Consider the following 17,563-nt stretch of genomic DNA (forward strand, 5'->3'; position numbering starts at 1 on the left):
TGATTGAACTCCAAAGTTTTCAATAGAAACTGTATTCTATCCGATACATCCGGCGGTGGCTTTGGTGGTTTGGGAGGTTCTGAAGTTACAGCTCTGCTGGCAGGTTTGCTTTTGTCATCTTCATCTTCCATTATTGGTTCAAGCCAACGCTCTTAAATGAAAACACAAGTTAATTTTCAATCAAAAGACACAACATCGCGAATATGTTCTTCATTCACCATCCTCATGTATTTCATACAAATCATAGCACAATTACCCATGTAGTGGCATCGTAAATTTTAAATATGTTATGACAAAATGTTATTTATGTTGTTGGGGAAATTACAACAACAACAAAATTATAAAGATATTTGACACTTCATATTCGAACAGCTAATGTGATACCTACCTGCTAATTGTGCCATGCAAAATACGGTGGTGAAGACATGGCGCCATCTGTTAGAAAAAAGTTTAGTTTTCCGTTACCAAGGTGACTTTTTAAACAATAACAAATAAAATTAAAAATAAGACATTAGCGTTTCTTGGCATTTATTTTCAAGTTAAAAAAGAGTTTAAACTATAATAATAAAATTTTTATTCATAAACAATGGCTGAATCGGCTGTCAGTGGAGAAGAACCAAAAGAAGAAGTTGAAGATGAAAGAACAAAGTAAGGCTATTTATTCATTTGATCAAAAATATTTGATTTATCCAAACTGTTTTGTTCCACAGATTCCTAAGAATCAACAAGAACATATTAAAATGGAAGGCACCAGCTAATGAATTTGAACCGGTAGAACACTTTGATACGGCGAAGGCATGGGATGCTCTGCTGTCGCTGCCAAGTTGTCAAGAGATTATGATACCGTGAGTATTTCCTAGGCCAAATTATAAAACTTCATGACGACGTAATGTATTATTTTGCAGAGAGTCCAATCAAAGACGTTTACACATGGTAGTGGGTGAAAATGTTACGCAGGAATTTCCCTGGAAAGAAATTCAATATCGTAACTTACGTGATAATCTATTTGACGATTTGCCAAATGGGCAAATGTACTACAATGCCTTTCAGGGATATGACATTGACAGCCATGTTTTGCTGGGTTATGTACCACTACTGACACAAGATATGGATGATCCACCTCCGGGCGATCCTTTTGTAATGTATATTGATCCTACGGATGCCAAATTAGCATTAGTCATAATTCGTAATCTGGAAAATTATGAACGCCTAATGATAAGCAGACGTCTACAAAGACTACCAAGAGCCTGGGTATCTCTGGGTAGTGAGAATGAAGTTAATTTAACCATTTCACAACGTTATCATGAACCTGTCGATGTTGAAATACAAAGTGTTTATCCTTTGAATATACCAGCGGAGAAGAAATTTTCCTTTCGCATGAGTCGTGATGTTCGAGATGGTTATGTTGAATTAATACCATCGGATAGTGCACGTTTTGATAATGTGGCTAGACGGCGTATTACGGTTGGAATACAATCGGCTATGCCACGCATTGATATTGAACAACAAACGGATCCGACATTTCCTACAAATGCATGGGCTCAATATTTGTATGAAATAAATGAGGATGGTGAGGCGAAATATTTGAGAAGTTGTATCTTTTGATTGACTTGTGTTTTCATTTTAGAGGATTGTCTTGATCCATTAACGGAAGATGAAGATGACAAAAGCAAACCTGCCAGCAGAGCTGTAACTCCAGAACCACCAAAACCCCCAAAGCCACCGCCGGATGTATCGGATAGAATTCATTTTCTTTTGAAAACTTTGGAGTTCAATCAAATTGATATGTATCGGTGAGTTTCTATATTTGCAGTATCTTTTTTGTTTGTAAATGTACGTTTTTAGCTTCATGAATTGGCTGTATAAGGAGGCCTTATCACCACATACAGTGCTCTTGAACCAACTTTAAATGGAAGGTGCTTACACCTGGGATTTTTTCCGGATTCTAAAACTACAACGTTCATATATGAGAAAAAAACAAAAAACTCCCCGGAGCGCTTTTTAAATAAATCGCGATCAAAGTTCACATTTTAAGTTTTAACTATTTTGCTGGGAAACCGCAGGCCCTATCAAAATGAAGCTAAAAAAATATTGTAGCAGTGAACATTCTCTATAAGATTGTCCTTTATGATATTTTTAGTAGGTTTGGCAGTTTTGAAATATAGAAGTTCAAATTGGGACAATTCACTGACTGTATCGTCTCCTCATAAAATATCTAAAAAATGGTACAACCTAAGAAAATATTACGAAAGCCAATCTTTTAGAAAATGTTCACAGCTATAATATTTTCTCTTGTCCCATTTCGATAAGACTTGCTGTTTCCAAGCAAAATCGTGAAACCCTAACCCTAAAAATGTGAACGTTGACCAGGATTTATTTAAAAAGCGCACCGGCGATTTTTTTATTTTTAGATTTTTGTCATCCATGAACATTGTAGCTTCAGAATCTACAAAAACATCCCAGTGTAAGCTCCTTTCATTTAAAGTTGGTTCAGGTGCACCGTGTACATTCTTTTAGGCTATTCTAATGTTTGTTCTTATTGTGCTGGTGGGATTTAAGTTGGTATTTATAGGAACATATACCCATAGTCGGTGCTAATCACTCTAGCATCCAAACAAATAGACACAGGGCACTAAAATTCTGCACAGATGCGTCTTTTGTTTACATGTAGGTCAAGTTCAAAGATGGGATATATCGGCCCACGGCATATAATTTTGCATTTAGCTAATACGAACAGGTCAAGAAACTTCTCCACCAAAAATTTTGGACATATATAGGTCCACATTTTGAAATAGTCCCCATATAACAGTACCGCCCGATTTCAGGTATTTTGAAGCTTTTGTTGACATTTTCAGCCCACTTCTCAACTTAGGTCCTTGTTATGTAATACCCTCCATTGCAGATATTTTGGAGTTTTTAGCTACATTTTCTGAACGAATTAACTATAATTTGACATTTTGGGTTCATAGTGGTCAAAAATCTTCTCCAACAATAATTATGGACTTAGGTCCACGTTTTGAATAGCCCCCATACAAATGTACCATCCGATTTCAGGGATTTTGACTTTTCTATCAACATTTTCGTCCCAAATGAGATGTAATTTGGCGTTTAGGGTTTGAAGTAGGCTCGTTTTGCAGTAGCCCCCATATAACTGTTCCACCCGATTGCAGTTTTATCTACATTTTCGGTCTAAATTGGCTGAAATTTGACATTTGAGGTTCCCAGTGTTCGCGAAACTTCTATACTAAAAATGTTCAACTAGGTCCGTGCTTTGGTATAGCCCCCATATAACAGTACCTCCCGATTTTTTGTTATTTTGGGGATTTTAGCTACAACTTTTGATCGACCTACCTGTAATTTGAGATTCCCAGTGGTTACAAATGTTCTCCACCAAAATTAGTCAATATAGGTCCGTATTTTTGTATAGTCCCCATATAACCCTACCTCCCATTTTTCCGTGTTTTGAGGATTTTAGCTACAGTTTTTAACCACACCAGCTGAAACTTAACATTTGATGTTCCCAGTGGCCACAAAACTTCTCCACCGAAAATTTTCAACATCCGTGTGTGATTGATATAGCCCCCAGCGTCCGTGATTTGATATAGCCCCCATATAACAGTACCTCCCGATTGTGTATTCTGAGGATTTTAGCTACAATTTGTAATCGAACTACTTGTAATTGTATAGCCCCATATAACGGTATCTCCCGATTTTCGGTTTTTCCAAGGTTGTGGCCTCCATATCCCACCGATATAGCTGAAATTTAGCATCTAGTCTTCTTTGTGGGTACCAAATGGTCCATCTGAAATTTGTCGGTATAAGTCCACCTCTTCATGTAGCCCCTATAGAACGGTACCTCCCGATTTTCGGTATTTTCAAGGTTGTGGCCTCATTATTCGATCGAAATGGCTGAAATGTCGTATTTGGCCTTCTCTGGGGGTATTTAACTTTTTCCCAGAAATTTGTCGGATTAGCTTCACGATTTCATATAGCCCCCACAGGATAGTCCCTCCCGATTTTCGGTAGTTTGAAGGTTTCAGCGTCATTGAAATTGACGAAATCTTGTATTAAGTCTTCGATGGAGGTATAAAACATTCCAAAAAAAATTATTGATATAGGTCCACGTTTTCAAATCACACTATAGAACGGTACCTCCCGCTTTTCGTAATTTGATGGTTGTGGCCTCAATATCGAACCGAAGTTGATGAAATTCGGTATTAAGACTTATTTTTGGGTATTCATCTTCCAACAAGAAATGTAATTTTTCGATAAAATGTTTAGTGTTTCGAAATTTTACCCGACCTAATTTCTTTTCTTGTCCCTTTTCAGAAATGATTATCCTCTGATCTCAAATAGCTGTATTATGCATCATACCACACCGAGCTTGGAGGAAACTCTATGTTTTGCTAATATCTCTAAAAGTCAACAGCGATATGTTTGTGGTTATGATTGGTATCCGACAATAGCGGGTCTAATAGTTACCTCATATACATTTAGTACCGCAGCAACAGTGGATTCAGGTATAGGGGTATTTCTCATGAACCTTTATTAATCAAACATTTTAAAGTTCCCAAGAGGACGATTCCTGTTTACAATACATATAACCTATATAACAAATTTCCAGTTAACACAAAAATTGATCAAATTCAGCGCATGGTCCTCCAACCTAATCCCATACTTCTGTGGAGTTTTGATGATAACCTCAACTATAAATTAGAATTTGAATCTCCGTTGGAAATAACCTCTCTGTCATTTTGTCCCTATGATTCGAATATTTTAATTGGTGGGGCCAGTAATGGACAGGTTATTCTCTGGGATTTACAAAATCGTGCCGAACGTTTGGATTATACCGAAATGTTGTCCTCGGCCCAAGTTCGTTATCGTGTACTTATGAATGAATTCCTAAAATGGACCATACAAATCAATGAGGATATGATAATATTTCCCGCGACAGTATCACGTTTGGATAAGTCACAAAAAGCCCACATAACTGCCATTCAGTGGTTGGATAAACGTTGTTCCGTCAATACCTTTGGCAAGCTAAGTTTGGAAAAAAGTTCTAAAGCGAATCATCGTTATTTCTTAACCTGTTCTCTAGATGGTTCTGTGGGATTTTGGGATTTAGATTCACAGGTGGGTAAAAAGGCGAGTTCTTCCATGCGTAGAGATTTGCCCAAGGCATTGGCACAAAGTGAGTCCAGCTATAAGGGCAAGGTATTGGTACCGGTATTTATGGTGGCTTTCAGTGAACCATTGACGGCATTTGTGGCCGATACACCAAGTTTCAAATGTTATCGTAAGGATGCCAGTAAAGGTGATAATAATCTTTACAATTATCAAGTAGAATTGTCAACAACGGAACCAGCGGAAGTGCGCCAATCATTTATAGTTTCCTCATTTTATGGACGTATAGAAAGAATTTCATGGTTGGGCATGTATGCCGATACCGAGGGTAAAGAAGTGGTCAGTATTTCAGAACACTTTGCCCGCATCCATGATGGACCGGTTATTTCAATGAAAAAGAATCCATTTCTGCCCTGGCTGTTTGTTTCGATTGGCCGTAATGTGTTTGCTGTTTGGAAGGAGGACTATAACTATTCACCAATATTTTGGCGTAGATGTCAAAATGATTTGACAGCGGTGGCTTGGAGTGAGTCACGACCGTCAGTACTCTTCTTGACACGAATTGATGGTAGTCTGGAGGCTTGGGATATTTTGGGTGAGTATGTTCGAAAAGGGAAAGAAGAACAAGAACCTAAATTCATATTCAATTCAATAGCACGCGATGATGATGCCTGTTTAAATGATGTCCTTGGTGGTGGTATTGTAACACAAATCTGCGAACATAAGCTCACAGAACCTGATAAACTTTTGGGTATTGGTGATTATAATAGCAGTCTACGTATGGTAAAATTACCCAAGAGCTTTTATTGGTTATCTTCTCAGGAAATTGAGGTTTGTATGAGGTATTTCGAAGCTTCAGTAGATCTACATATATGCATGTTTTTTTCATTTGAAGGATATGAAAAACTATATCCTTAATGAAGAATCTCGTAAGAAGGCCATACAGGCGTGGGAACAACAATACTATGAACGTAACAAAGAAGCCATTGAAGCTAAACGGCAAGCTGAACGGGATGCCCACAAAGAAATGGAACGCCAAGAGAAGGAAAAGGTCTTGCAGGCTGTGAGAAAAGCTAAAGAAGAAGAGGAAGCTAAGAGGTAAGTTTTCATCGAAAGAGAAAGTTATGAATTTTTACATAAAACAATATTCGTAAAACGTTCTCGAAAAGCTTTGCTGGCCTTTCAACAAATATTGTATAAGAGATCTAGAAATAATGATGATCGACTGTAAGAGAAAACAAGTATGAAGTAGTTGAGTTCGGCTGGCCGAACTTGTTATACCCTCCACGACGAGTTGTATTGAAGTAAAATGGTTTGTCGAAAACTAAATTCCAAATTTCAGCAATTTCAAAATACCGAAATTCGGGAGATACCATTTTATGTTGGCTATATCAAAACTTCGATCTGTACCGACAAATTTCTGGCGGAAATTTTTTATACTCAAAGAAGACTAAATACCAAACTTCCGATATTTCGGTAAGATAATGTGGGTAAAACCTTCAAAATACCGAAAATCAAGAGGCACGCTTCTATGGGGATATAGGAAAACGTGGACCTATACTGATGATTTTGGAATACTTATAACCCCATGGAAGACTTAACAACAAATTTCAGTCATTTCGGTGGGATATTGACATCACAACCCTCAGAATTACGAAAATCTAAAGGTACTGTTCTAAGGGGGCTATATCAAAACGTGGACCTAAACCGACTAATTGTAGTCTGAAAGGTTTTTACCTCCAACGTAGCCTAAATACCAAATGTCAACAATTTCGGTGGCTGATTTCCGGTATTATACCGAAAATCGGGATGTACCGTTCTTTAAGGGTAATATGAAGGCGTGCCTATACTAAAAAATTTCATGTGAAGAGTTTTGTACCCCCAACGAAGACGAAGTACCAAATTCCAGCCATTTCGATTATTGATTGATTATTTTGGTCACAACCTTCAAAATACCGAAAATCGGGAGGTACCGTTCTATGGGGGCTACACCAAGGCGTGAATCGTTACCGAGAAATTTCTGGGGGAAGTTTTATACCCCAAACGAAGGTGTGGACCTATACCGACAAAATTCTAGGGGAAATCTGTATAACCCAAATGAAGACTAAGTACCTAATTTCAGCCATTTCGGTGGAATATGGATGGCACAAACTTCAAAATACCGAAAATGGGGAGGTACCGTTCTATGGGGGCTATATGAAGACATGGACCTGTACCGACAAAATTCTAGAGAAAAGTTTTATACCCCCTTCAAAATACCGAAAATCGGGAGGTACCGTTCTATGGGGGCTACATCAAAACGTGGACGGACATAGCCCATTTGCAATACCAAACATCGTAGGGGTAATAGACACTTCTATACCAAATTACAAAGCTCACTCTTAAAAAAGCTGTATCTTGATTTCAACAGACGACGGACAGACGGACATGGTTATATCGACTTCGAATTTTACCCTGATCAAGAATATATATATATATATATATATATATACTTTATATTCATGGGATACCCTGAATATTTCGATGTGTTACAAACGGAAAGACAAATTTAATATTATGGTGGAGAGTATAAAAATCTAGGGAAGGAGGTATAGTAGATATGCAATCGAATCAGAGAGACAGAGAAGTTGGAATCCACAGCTTGGATCTGCCTCGGGACCCCAAAAAACAAACGGTATAAGAAGAATGAAACTGGCAAAAAACTATACTTGGATGGGGCATGTTTAAAAAATAACATCTCGGTCGGGCCGACCCTTCACCAATAAATAGTCTGTCCACAATTGTAGAAGGACAACTTTTTCGACCACATATACGCCAAATGCCCAAATTAGATTGGAGAATGCATCTAAAATGTCTTCAATCGGGCATTACCTCCATGTCAACAATTTTAGGAGGAAAACTTTTCGACCACGTATACGCCAAATGCCTAAATTAGTTTAGAGAATGTATCTAAAAACTTCATGTGGACCTATATTGAAATTTTTTATGGGAACCTCAAGTATGTAGGGCACGCCGAAACATGGACCTATGTTGACAATTTTTGGTAGATACATTTTATGACCACTGGTAACCTCAAATGTAAAATTACCACAAGTTCGCTCAAAAAATTTAGCTAAAATCCTCAAAATACCTAAAATCGGAAGGCACACTTATATGGGGGCTAAGCCGAAACGATGACCTGTGTGATCATTTTCAATTTACCGCTAGTTCGACAAAAATGTAGGAACATGTTTAAAAAATCCTAATATCGGGAGATACAGTTAAATAGCTAAAATCCTCAACATACCTAAAATCAGGAGGTAACCTTATATGGGGCTAGGCCAAAACGTGGACCTATGTTGATAATTTTAGATGGAGAAGTCTTTTGACCATTGAAGTTCCAAATGCCAAATTAAGTTAGTTCGGTCAACAAATGTAGCTTAAATTCTCAAAATACTTAAAGTCGGCAGGTTCCGTTATATGTGGGCTATGCCAAAACATGGACCTATGTTGACAACTATTGGTGTAGAAGTTTTGTGACCAGTGATAACCTCAAATGCAATTCAAAAAATGTAGCTAAAGCCCAAAAAATACCTAAAATCAGAAGGTACCGTTATATGGGGTCTATACCAAAACATGGACCTATATTGACAATTTTTGGTGGAGAAGTTTTTTGACCACTGGGAACCTCAAATGTAAAATTACTGGTAGTTCGGTCAAAAAGTATAGCCAAAATCTTCAAAAACTCCTGGAGGTTATGCCGATACATGGACCCACGTTGACAGTTTTTTTGGAGAAGTCTCTTGGCCACAGAAGTTCCAAATGTCAAATACGCTACGGTCAACAAAATACATTAAATTTGGAGATAACGTTAAATGTGGGCTATGGCAAAACATGGACCCACGTTGAAAATTTTTGAGGAGAACTGGGATGTTTGGTCAACAGACGCAGCTCAAATCTTCAAAATGTCTAAAATATGGCTATGCCAAAACATGGACCTATATTGACAATTTTGGTGTAGAAGTTTATTGACCACTGGGAACCTCAAATGTGAAATTATCGCTAGTTCGGTCAAAACATGTAGCTTAAATTATCAAAATACCTAAAATCGGGAGGTACCGTTATATGGGGGCTATGCCAAAACATGGACGTTTGTTGACATTTTTTTATGGAGAAGGATTGTGAGCACTGATAACCTCAAATGTCAACTAACACGGCTAATTCGGTCAAAAACGTAGCTTAAATTCTCAAAACACCTAAAATAGGGAGCTACCGTTTAATAGGGACTATGCCAAAACATGGACCTATGTTGACAATTTTTGGTAGAGGTATTTTGTGACCACTGGGAACCTCAAATGTTAAATTGCAGGAAGTTTGGTCCAAAAATGTAGCTAAAATCCACAAAATACCGAAAATCGGGATCTACCGTTATATGGGGCCTGTACCAAAACATTGGCCTAACTTGACAATTTTTGGTGGAGAAGTTTATTGAGGACTGGAAACAGTGTTCGGTATTTTGAAACTTTAGCCAACCGAAATTTCCAATGGTTCTTAGTCTTCCTTGGGGGTCTAAAACATTGCTGAGGTATAGGTCCTCGTGTTCATATAGTCCCCTTCGAACGGTATCTCCCAATTTTCGGTATTTTGAAGATTTTTGTCACATTATTGAACAGAAAAGGCTTAAATTTGGCACTTAGTCTTCCATGGCGTCTAAAATATTCCTGCTGAGAATTATAGGTATGGGTCCACGTTTTGATTTAGCTCCCATAGAACGGTACCGCGCGATTTTCGGTATTTTGACTACTTTGCCTCATTATCCAACCGAAATGCAACAACTTCGTATTTAATCTCCTTTTCATACACTCCTGCAAAGAATTGTCGGTAAAGGTCCACGTTTTCATATAGTCCCGATTTTAAGAATTTAAAAAGAAGAATTTAAAAAAAAAAAAAAAAAAAAAAAAAAAAACAACTTGCATTTGAAAGAGGAAATAAGTTAGAGGATAGCGAAGCCGCCCCACAGTCGATGTGTCTGAGGAGCCTTCCTAAACCAAAGGCGAAACATGCATGTCACACAGTGGTGATTGTGTGGGTTCGTATCGTCGGCTTTCCTTTTTCAAAAAGCATCTTGGTCAGTAAGCTCGTCTCTAACGAGAAATTAATTAAAAAATTAATAAAAAGTGACCTTCGCCTAATAGGCAAAATTTTCAAATAAAAATAAAAATCAGCTTGAGCCAGGCTGGGGTTCGAACCCACGTCCTTGAAAAACACATGGAAAAAGTGTTGTCACGGCGTGTTAGTGTTCAGAACTAAACTCATAACTTTCAAAGGCTACGCTAAGCGTTTGTCATGAAAGCCATACAAAGATTGGAACAAAAAATTCAACTTTGTAAAAAAAAAAAAAAAACTTGCATTTGAAAGAGGAAATAAGTTAGAGGATAGCGAAGCCGCCCCACAGTCGATGTGTCTGAGGAGCCTTCCTAAACCAAAGGCGAAACATGCATGTCACACAGTGGTGATTGTGTGGGTTCGTATCGTCGGCTTTCCTTTTTCAAAAAGCATCTTGGTCAGTAAGCTCGTCTCTAACGAGAAATTAATTAAAAAGTTTCAGCCACATCAAATCGCTGAAATCTGTTTTCTGGTGGAGGGTATAAGAAGTTCGGCCCGGTATTATTTTCGGTATTCGACCAATAGAAATATGGCGAGTGACTGCAGCAGTGATGTTGTTTTGGGAAATTCCCTTTGCTACCAGAACATCAGATGGATTATGCAGTTCTCTAACGCGTTGGTTGGCATATTTTCTGAATTCTTGCCAATTGGGTTTTCCATGGTTAAGGAAAGTATAGCGTTTAGAAATTTTGAAGTCGGATGGAAGCGAGGATAGAGAGATGGCCCGAACCATGGAAAATGACGGACTTGTAAAATATGTCAGGCGAATTTTGGAAGTCTCCTCAAATCCAGGTGGGACCATCCTCGTTCATGGTGAAAAATGTGTATCTATCTATTTGCTCAGCCTTTGCGCCTCAGCGCTTTGTGTATCTTACCGACCTACATATGTTGGACGAGACGTTGAGACACGGAGAAAAATCATGGTCTGGGGTTACTCTCTATACCGTCACGGATTTAAAGAGCAGACTTTCCGGGAAATACCGCTCTCAAAATATAAATAAAGGCAAACTCGAACCAACTTCGGGTCTTATACATAGAACAGGCCGTCGCGAGATTTCCTTCAAAGCTGAAAATGTCGTCTTGGGGTACTTTTTGCGGTTCTTGAAGCAAGTTAGAAGGATGAAATGTTCTACGAAAAAAAATCGTATTTGATTTGACTGAAGACATGTCATCCCAACAGCGAACAAAGATATAACGATAATTTCTGATCCTCCAGCAAAAAAAATTATCACAACACTCTAGCGTCCGAAATAATTGAGCTAGAACGCTATATATTTACACCAGAGTTTATTTTTTCCATATGCAGGTTAAGTTCGAATATGGACTATATCAGCCCATGTTTTCGTATAGTCCCCATATAACGATACCTCCTGGTATTTGTAATGATTTTAGCTACATTTTGTGACCGAAAAAACATCCACACCAAAAATTTTCAACATAGGTCCATGTTTCGTATAGCCCTCATATAAGGGTACCTTCCTATGTTCGGTATTTTGAGGATTTTAGCTACATTTTTCGACGGAAGTACCCGCTGTTTAACTTTTGAGGTTCCCGGTGGTCAAAAAACATAGGTCCATGTTGTGTTATATAACGTTACCTGACGATTATAGCTACCTTTTTCGACGGAAGTACCTGCAATTTGACGTTTGATGTTCCCGGTGATCAAAAAACATTTACACCAAAAATTTTCAACAAAGGCCCATGTTTTGGTATAGCCCCCAAATAACATTTTGTGACCGAACTACCTGTAATTTAACATTTAAGGTTCCCGGTGGTCAAAAAACATCTACACCAAAAACAAAGTTCCATGTTTCGGTTTCTACAGTGGTCACAAAACATCTCCAGTGGTCACAAAACATCTCCACCAAAAGTTGTCAACATAGGTCCATGTTTTGGTATAGCCCCCATATAACGTTACCACGATTTTCGGTATTTTAGCGGATATTAGCTACGTTTGTGGACCGATCTACCTGTAATTTAACATTTGAGGTTCTCAGTGGCCACAAAACATCTCCACCAAAAATCGCCAACATAGGTCCGTGTTTTGGTATAGCATCCATCCACGAGACCTCCCGATTTTCGGTATTTCGTGAATTTTAGCTAAATTTTTTAACCAAACTAGCGCTAATTTGCTATTTGAGGTTCCCAGTGGTCACAAAACTTCTTTACTAAAAATTGCCAACACGGGTTCATGTTGTGGTATTGGCCTCATATAACGGTACCTCCCGATTTTCGTAATTTTGAGCTACAATGTTTATCCGAACTAGCCGCAATTCGCCATTTGAGGTTTCTTGCGGTCACAACACCTCTACACTGAACTTTTTAACATAGGTCCATGTTTTGGTATAGCCCCCATATGACGGTACCCGATTTTAGGTATTCTGAGGAGTTTAGCTACATTTGTTGACCATTTGAGGTTTCCAGTGGTCATAAAATTTCTCCACCAAAAATTATCAACATAGGTCCACACTTTGAAATTTTTTGATACATTTCCTGACCTTATTTATGCATTTGGGTTTTCGTGGTCAGAAAATATTCGGCCGAACTTAACGCTTTTTACTCTCTTTCCTAATTTTATATTGATCCGAATTTTATATTTATTATATTTTAATTTCCATCCCCTTCCAGAAATGCTGCACCACCTGCTCATTTGACCTATACCGAACGTATGAAACGTCAATGGTATGAATTGAATCTAAATCGTCTGTTAAATATTTTGATGACGCGCAAGCGGGTGAATGAAAAACAACTGAGACAAGAAACTGTTTTGGAGAAAGAACGTTTGGCTTATGAAGCAGCCAAAAAGGAATCATTGGCAGATGTTTTGGCTCGTATAGGCGATGAAATTGCTGCGGTACGGTTGCGAATATTTCCTCAAGAAATTCCCGATTTACAACGCAGTGATATGATACAAACTTCTGTGGAGACTGTATTACAACAAGTTGAGACTTACGAGGATATAGAATCGGAAATTAACAGCATAATGGAAAATGTTGAAGAATTCCAGCAAATGGACTATGCTGATTTCTTGCATCGCGGCGAAGAACGCCGTCGAAATATCAGTAAATCTCTGGGTGGTAATACTCAACGTTTCTATTGGTATGACTTGATGCGTGCTGAAAGGCAATTGAGTGAATGTAATTGGGGGTTTGAAATGTATGCTGATCTGCTGCAAATAATGGATATTGGTTCGAGGCCACCATCAGATATTAGTTTAATGATGACTAAACCTGTTTCCGCGGAAGAAATTGAAGATGAAGCCGATGTCGAGGAGGAGGACTAAAAGTATTTATATTTTTTTCGATTTAAAGATAATTTTATACTGTTAATAAATTAATATAATACAAACTATTGTAGTTTAGTTTACCGTTTTGGTCAAGACTAAGCCGTTTTGCCTACAAAAAGTACTGACTTATTTTGTTGGCCCGCTACACAACATTTGTCCTATAAGCCGAACTAAGAAAAGACTTCCATTAGTCCTCTCTATTTGTTGCTTTAAATCTCCAATTGAGAATGCCGTGTTTTTCGATCTAGTGTTCCATTTGTTTACTCCATCGAAATCTTGGCCTTCTAGATCTGCGTGTACCGCCATTTATTCGCCTTTTTAGCAATAATGCTCATTCTTATGACATAGCCTAGCCAACGCAATCGTTGAATCTCGATACGTTTAACTATACTTGTATAGCCGACACAGCTCGTAGTTTATACGACGTCGATATTCACCGTCAACGCATTAGAGTTGTATAGTTCATGAACGAACTAGTTTAATTTAACGATTCATTGAAAAGAGCGTATGAGCTATAACTGTCGATATAGTTCAGTGAGCTGAACTAGGATCAATCAACAACCGTACGATGAACTAACGAACGATTTCCAATCTAGTTCTAACTGTAACTCACACATACATACATAAAGGGAGCCGTAGCCTGTGTTAAGTGATAAGGAGCCGGTGAACGATTCTGATCCGAATAATTGAACAAGTAAGAACGGCGTTAAGTTCGGCCAGGCCAAACTTGTTATACCCTCCAGTTGTATTGAAGAAAAATGGAACAATTAGTTTCCTTTCGTTTATGAAGAAGACTAAATACCAAATTTTAAACAAATGGAAGAAATTTAGCACAAATACAACTCAACAACAACCAGATAGAAATTTGTTTTTGTTCGTAAACGTTAGTGTCAACGTACATGTTTATGGGAAATAGTTTTTTTCTGATGAATATATTTTTTCTTCAAAAAATATATATCCCTAATATACATCGATCATAGAAATAATTAACGTATTGAATTTGACAATAGTTCCATCAGCTGGGTATTGCTGTTACCTTTTCTTGTTCTACCATGCATTTGATTGAATATTTTAGAAAACATGAATAAAAATTCGTTACATTTTCAATTTGAATGTTTCCATATCATTCCACTAAATGCATAATTTCTCACAGAAAGTAAATTGTTGTAAAAATGTTTGGGGTCGCTGGTTTCAATCGTTTGCTTTTGAAAACAAAAAAGCACATGTTTATTAGGGCTTTATTCTTTTCAAGTTTAACAAAATACCACACATATTAACAAGTATTGTACCGCCTCTATAAGCGGTGTTTTAGTGTGTGGCATGACGTTCGGACCTGGAGGAGGTTACATGTCAATGATATGAAGGAGTCTTTATGGGAAATAGTTTTTTTCTGATGAATAAATTTGTTCCTGAAAAAATATATATCACTAATATACATCGAACATAGAAATAAATATATAAAATGTCGTATGGAATTTCATACTAACATTACAGCCCAGTTCAGTCAGCTGGGTATTGCTGCTACCTTTTCTTGTTCTACCATGCCTACTCATATAGAACAAAAATCAAATGCCTGTCAGGAAGGTCTCTCTCGTTAATTTTGAAAATAGATAATGTACTGAAAACTCCAAAATTGCGAGAAAAAATAGAAAACATGAATGAAAATAATATAAAATAGATATCTGAAAGAAGGACAAATATTTTTTCAGTTCATATCAATTAATTCCACTCGTCTTTTGACTGAAACTTTCTTTAAAATCAGTAAAAAAGTATGAAAATATGAATCATGTTGCTATGAATTGTGTACCATGTCGTATGAACGGGTTAATTCGTGTACGTAACTATGAGAGCGAACAACGTGATTCAAATGCAGGTATGAGCATGGCATAAAGGCCTCGACACATAATAAGCATGGCATTCTTGCTGAAGTCATATCTGATAAAAGACTAAAGACCAAGTTCGACCTAATTCAAATGTGATTCTGAAATCTTTTTATTAGGTCGAACTTGGTCTTTAGTCTTTTATCAGATATGACTTCAGCAATAATGCCATGCTTCTTATGTGTCGAGGCCTTTAATACCAAATTTCCGATATTTCGGTAAAACCTTCAAAAATACCAAAAATCAAGAGGTTCGCTTCTATGGGGGCCTATACTGATAATTCTCTTCCGGAATATTTTATAACCCCATGGAAGACTAAATTAAAAATTTCAGTCTTTAGGTGGGATATTGACGTCACAACCTTCAGAATTACGAAAATCGGGAGGTACCGTTCTATGGGGGCTATATGAAGGCGTGGATCTATACCGACAAATTTCTGGGAGAAAGTTTAATACCCCCAACGAAGACTATGTACAAAATTTAAGCCATTTCGGTGTGATAATTAGGATAAAACCTTCAAAATACCGAAAATCGGGCGGTACCGTTCTATGGGGGCTATATGAGGGCGTAGACCTATATCCAAAAATTTCTTGTGGAACGTTTAATACCCCAAATAAAGACCAAATACCAAGTTTTAGCCATTTCGGTGAAATATTTGGCCACAACCTTCAAAATACCAGACATAGGGAGGTACCGTTCTATGGGAGCTATATGAAGGCGTGGACCTATACCGATATATGGACATTTTTATACCACAAATGTAGAGTAAATACCAAATTTCAGTGGAATATTGATGCCACAACCTTCAAAATACCGGAAATCCGGAGGTACCGTTCTATGGGGGCTTTATGAAGGCGTGGACCTATACCGCCAAAATGTATACCCCCAACGAAGACATAGTACCAAATTTCAGCCATTTCGGAGGAATATTGATGCCACAACCTTCAAAATACCGAAAATTGGGAGGTATTGTTCTATGGGGGCTATATGAAGGCTTGGACCTACATACATATGTATATCGACAAATTTCATATGGAAAGTTTTGTACCCGAAATTAAGACTAAAAGGAAATGAAAAGTAATAATGGAATATTGATGCCACAAACTTCAAAATACCGGAAATCCTAAGGTACCGGGTTATGGGGGCTATATGAAGGCGTGGACCTGTGCCTACAAATTTCATATAGAACGTTTTATACCCACAACGAAGACTACAATTGTGTTCCTTTACTTATAGGTAGTTTACACTATCTATCAATGTCATATGACACGAAAAAAACATCCCATATCTACCCACGGAGGCAATGTGGAGAAGTATTTTTTTTTACATTTTTGCTGCTGTGGGCCCACAGAGTAAATGGCGTAAGGAAAATCTCCAATATTGCACATATTAGCGAATATATAACGATGGAAAATTTCATTTTATATGACATTTACATATAGTGTAAACTACCCCTTACCTGGGTTTACCAAAAAGTGGTAAAACTGGAAGCAATTTTTAAGAGAGTGAGAGAGAGCAAAAATGACTTTCTCTTCTACCACAGGCTACCAGACAAATTTCTACAGGTAACAAATGGTAGAACTGATTTTTCGACATTTGGTCCATATTTACATTGGGCGATTTTCCTTGCCGCAATTGTCAGTTTGTAGGTGATAGAGAGTGTTGAGAGGCAAAGGGTTACCAAATACCTCACCCCTCTCTCCATCAAACTGACAATCGCCGCAAGGAAAATTGCCTAATATAAATATGGACTTGTTTGTAATTGAATTTGTATGTTTCTTTTTGACATTGTTAGCAGATCTACCATTTTTCGTTCCTTTACTTTTCTGGTAAAACTGTTCATGAGAGAGCAATTTTGGCAGTTTTCTCTTTTACCACTTTTACCATTAATAAATTAAAGGAACAAAGCTTAAGTACCAAATTTCATCGGAGGAATATTGAGGCCACAACCTTCAAAATACCGAAAATCGGGAGGTATTTTTCTATGGGGCTATAAGAAGGCGTGGACCTATGCCAACAAATTTCATATAGAAAGTTTTATGCCCCATATTAAGTTTAAATGCCAAATTTTAACCATATTAATCTAGCCACAACCTTCAAAATACCGAAAATCGTGAGATACCGTTTT

The 17,563-nt window shown here is 37.6% G+C and overlaps 1 protein-coding gene across 2 annotated transcripts; it reads left to right on the forward strand.

The window, feature by feature from the left end:
• Positions 1-390: 390 nt before the first annotated feature.
• Positions 391-13,617, forward strand: mmm (missing minor mitochondria). 2 transcript variants are annotated; one of them, XM_073978986.1, is made up of 10 exons: positions 391-469; positions 607-648; positions 711-845; positions 906-1,570; positions 1,628-1,793; positions 4,330-4,520; positions 4,625-5,719; positions 5,780-5,955; positions 6,020-6,222; positions 12,898-13,617. In XM_073978986.1, exons 1-10 carry the CDS (start codon positions 426-428, stop codon positions 13,550-13,552), a joined length of 3,372 nt encoding a protein of 1,123 aa, XP_073835087.1. In that variant the 5' UTR covers positions 391-425; the 3' UTR covers positions 13,553-13,617. The 2 variants fall into 2 exon arrangements, with proteins under 2 accessions (XP_073835087.1, XP_073835088.1); XM_073978987.1 differs by lacking the exon at positions 391-469 and having other exon boundaries at positions 485-648.
• Positions 13,618-17,563: the final 3,946 nt, after the last annotated feature.

This window comes from Musca autumnalis, unplaced genomic scaffold, assembly GCF_047663935.1.
Source record: "Musca autumnalis isolate F117 unplaced genomic scaffold, ASM4766393v1 scaffold_3, whole genome shotgun sequence".
Taxonomy (NCBI): domain Eukaryota; kingdom Metazoa; phylum Arthropoda; class Insecta; order Diptera; family Muscidae; genus Musca; species Musca autumnalis.

Coding starts and splice junctions, on each gene's coding strand:
- mmm (XM_073978986.1), top strand. CDS start 426: ATGGCGCCATCTGTTAGAAAAAAGTTTAGTTTTCCGTTACCAAG. Junction 470..606: donor TTTAGTTTTCCGTTACCAAG/GTGACTTTTTAA, acceptor ATCGGCTGTCAG/TGGAGAAGAACCAAAAGAAG. Junction 1,794..4,329: donor AATCAAATTGATATGTATCG/GTGAGTTTCTAT, acceptor GTCCCTTTTCAG/AAATGATTATCCTCTGATCT.